The 3,501-nt window shown below is 41.5% G+C and overlaps 1 protein-coding gene across 1 annotated transcript in view; it reads right to left on the reverse strand.

Moving 5' to 3' along the window:
- Positions 1–1,265: 1,265 nt before the first annotated feature.
- The window catches only part of FAM72A (family with sequence similarity 72 member A), a 5,506-nt gene continuing 3,270 nt past the window's right edge, over positions 1,266–3,501 (reverse strand). Inside the window, exon 4 of the mRNA XM_039699387.1 lies at positions 1,266–2,588. Within this exon, the coding sequence (XP_039555321.1) occupies positions 2,494–2,588 (95 nt within the window). The 3' untranslated portion in view covers positions 1,266–2,493. The remainder of the gene's footprint in view (positions 2,589–3,501) is intronic.

A 3,501-nucleotide genomic window follows, 5' to 3' on the forward strand; every position in this document is an offset into this window, starting at 1 on the left:
ACGCTCCAGAGCCTTGCAGAAACCCCGGCTTGGAGTCTAAAATCTGGGACCTTTTGCCTGGTGTTCAGTCCCTCCTAAACAAACCCACGTCTGATTAGAGGCACTTTAATTGCTCAGAGCCTTGGGTGCCTCCAGGAGCAGCAGGAAAGGCCTTAGGATGCAGTTCTTGTTTTTCAGCCTCGTGATTCAGGGGCTGCACAGCAAAGATCACATCCAATTTCCCTGGGAATCCTCAGCAGAAGGAGCAGCACCTGCCCAGCTCCAGATCTGCCACTGAATCCTCTCGGTGTGTCCATGCTGGGTATCTCCATTGCTGTCCTGGTGTGGCTTTGGACACAGCCACCCCTCCCAGCCATCCAGAGCAGATTGCAGGCCTGTGCCACAGCACCAACGCCTTTGATGTGCCAAAAACCAGAGAGAAAACAAAGCAGAGAGCTGAGCTGCTTATTCCAAGCACAGCTTGGGGTGGGGTGAAGGACCTGGGAGCGTTTCTGATCTGGTTTTGTGCCAGTTTGGGGTTAAACCTGTCCATAACCGTGGTGATCCTTGGAAACAACCCCAAACTCCGGGGCTCTGTGGCTTTAACACAGACTGCTCAGTCAGTTATTCTTTTAATTTCGGGCAGAAAGGAGCAGCCCTGGACATGATTGATTACCTTGGTGACATTCATGACAGCTGGGGCAATAGGGGATGTTTGCATACTTTGTACACAATACCTACAACTTCTTTATTGTCAACAAGGAAGGACTGAACTCCTTCAAAAGCTGCCTCATTCTTAATTTCCAGCTGATGAGGTGAGCTGCTGTAATTACACAGGCCTGTTTGAGCGAGTTCGTGGTAGAACTTCCAGTTCTGTGTGTACAAAAAAACCAGAATTATGGATTTGATGGGGAGGAATTCATCCTCTGCTTCCCTGTGGGAGAGGAGCTGCTGACTCAGAATGGTGAAGGTTAAAAATGACAAGTGCTGGAGGAGCAACAGGCACAATTAGGTTTGAACTATTGTGGTGCTTATGCAAAAACAATCTGATTTATTTTTAGCTCATGAATTCTGCTGGAAAAAAAATTTTTTTGAGGTGTCACCTTGGCAGCTTGATGCTGCAGTGATCACAGAAACCTGGCAGAAATTGGGATTTGAGTTACAAAAGGGTTAACTGAGACTGGGAAACTGTCAGGTCTGTCAGCCTAAAGTGATTCTATTTTTGGGTTGTCTAAAACAAACTCATAACACTAAAACCCTAATTATTCTACTCTTTCAATCCAAGCTGCTATTTCATTGTTTTGATTATCTGATATCATTACACATCCATATTTATGACAGCCCTGAAGACTCCAGAGTCCAAAGCTTTTATTTCCTGGGCAGACACAACACAGGAATTCAAAACAAGACACACACACACAAATATACATTTAAACAGTGCAGAAGAGGTAGTACCATTAATTAAGAAATATATAATGAGCAGTAAAAATACTGAGACAATTCATTGCATCCCTTTCAAGTATCACAGGAGCCTACAGAGCTATTTATTCAGCATTAATCCAAATTTAAAAGTGCCCTCTGTTCTCTGACATGATTTTAGCTGGAATTTTTTATTGCTGGCCTTCAGGTGAGTAGCTGAAGGGGACAGCACTTAGTTCAGAAATTAAACATCATGGTTTGTTAACAACTCAGAAAATGACCTTTGAATTCATTACCTACAAGAACCAGATTGTCTGTGCACCTCAGGATGGAAAATTAGGTATGGACACCAAGTATCTAACTTTTTTTTCCCTTTCTTTCTCTAAAAAGACCCAATTTCATTTTGCTTTGTTTTGGAGAGGAGAAAAAAAAAATTATATATATATATATGAAAGTGGATGAGTTTTATTGTTGCCCTGAAGAAAAACTCCAGTGTAGCCTTGAAGTTCTGCTAAGAAACTGCAGCATTTAGGTTTTTTCAAGGAGAAAAAACATGAACTTGATCTCTGTGGAGACAGAACCCTGAAAGTATTAAAAAATAAAGATGGAAAGGCTCTAAGAGGCTTCCCAGTGCATATTTAGGAGCACGCTCAGGTGCAGAGAAGCTGCAAAGAGCAGGAGATCCCAGAGCCAGAGCAGAAAACTTTGAGTTTTGAGCAGAGAGCTCAGCTCTGCCAGACCCGGCTGATTATTCCTGAAAGTTCTTTTGAACTGAGAGCAGCTGAGAGGTTTTGCTCTGTGAAAAGTGCTTTAGGGAAGAAGAAAAGAAGGATTATCAGCTGTAGAGGGTTAGGAATAAAAAGCAAAATAGAGCTCAGTAAATGCACTTGGTGCTGGCATTTCCAAGGTGTATCTGCTCAGGCAGATCCAGGGAAGGTTACAGGGAAAGAACAAGAAGAATTCCATTTCTTTGGATTTTTTTCCAGATTTCCTGGGGTTTTTTTTCCTATTGTTTAAGGTCTGATGGGCCAGCAGGTGAAATTAAATAAACCCAAAGCAAACAGCCAGGTGGAGGGAAGATCCTGCAGGTGACATTTATCTGATGAACTCCTCCTCAGAGGTGCAGGACGTGTCTTCTTCTGCGCTTTCCTCCAGAGCTGGCAGGTTGCCCCACTGCAACACATTCACACCTGGTGGGAAGGAGACAAAGCAGGAGGAAAAAAAAGATATTTCTGGATTGTGACTTTATTTTTAAGTTGCACAACTGTCTATTTTGAGAGAAAATAATCCCTGCAAAACCCAGGAAGTCACGTTCATGGTGAATAAATCTATTTTCTATCTTCCTTCAAAGTGATCTTGGGAGTGTTGTTGTTTATTTTTTTTCAGCCCAGTTCAGAGGATAAATATTTAGATAACCAATTATATAAATATAATATAACAAATATTATTTCTGTTAACATGTTAAGAAGAAGAAAGTTTAAAGTTTTAGAGTTTAAGATAAAAGAGGAAAAATAGATTTAAGACAGAAAAAAATAAAAGTTGTTGCAAAGGTAAACAAGAAGTTGAGAATGCAGAACTGTAAGTTTGTGTGTTAACATGATTAGCTAAGAAAACTTACACTGTAGCATAAGTCTATAAGACAAAATATTTAAAAATTAAGTTAAAAACATAAATATTGTTGTTAGCAGCATTTTATTGGTTAATCAATCTTTTAAAAGTCTTGTCATTAAGGCTCTTGTAACCTTCTGAACCATGCAGTAAAGATGGAAGCCAAACTCACCCTTCCTGTCTATGTAAAATATAAGCAAAATAAATCTCATAATCTAAAAAACTCAAAAGTTCCACCTCTAAATCACTCAAAATTCCTCCAAAAATCCCCCAGTAAAGCCATCCCCACCACTATAAATACACCTGGTGGTGGCCTTGCTGCAGCAAACCCTGAGTGGTGCCCACAGAGGGGCAGGTGCAGAGTGATTTACACTGAAATTCCATCCACAGCTGCCTCCCCACGAGGGATTTTCTAGGTTAGCAACACTTCCTCCACATGCCAGCCTGCTCCATCTGCCAGGGCTGAACTGGGATGGGAGGGGAGGGGAGGGGAGG

The sequence above is a fragment of the Passer montanus genome, unplaced genomic scaffold (assembly GCF_014805655.1).
Source record: "Passer montanus isolate IOZ18808 unplaced genomic scaffold, ASM1480565v1 scaffold132, whole genome shotgun sequence".
In the NCBI taxonomy this organism is placed as follows: domain Eukaryota; kingdom Metazoa; phylum Chordata; class Aves; order Passeriformes; family Passeridae; genus Passer; species Passer montanus.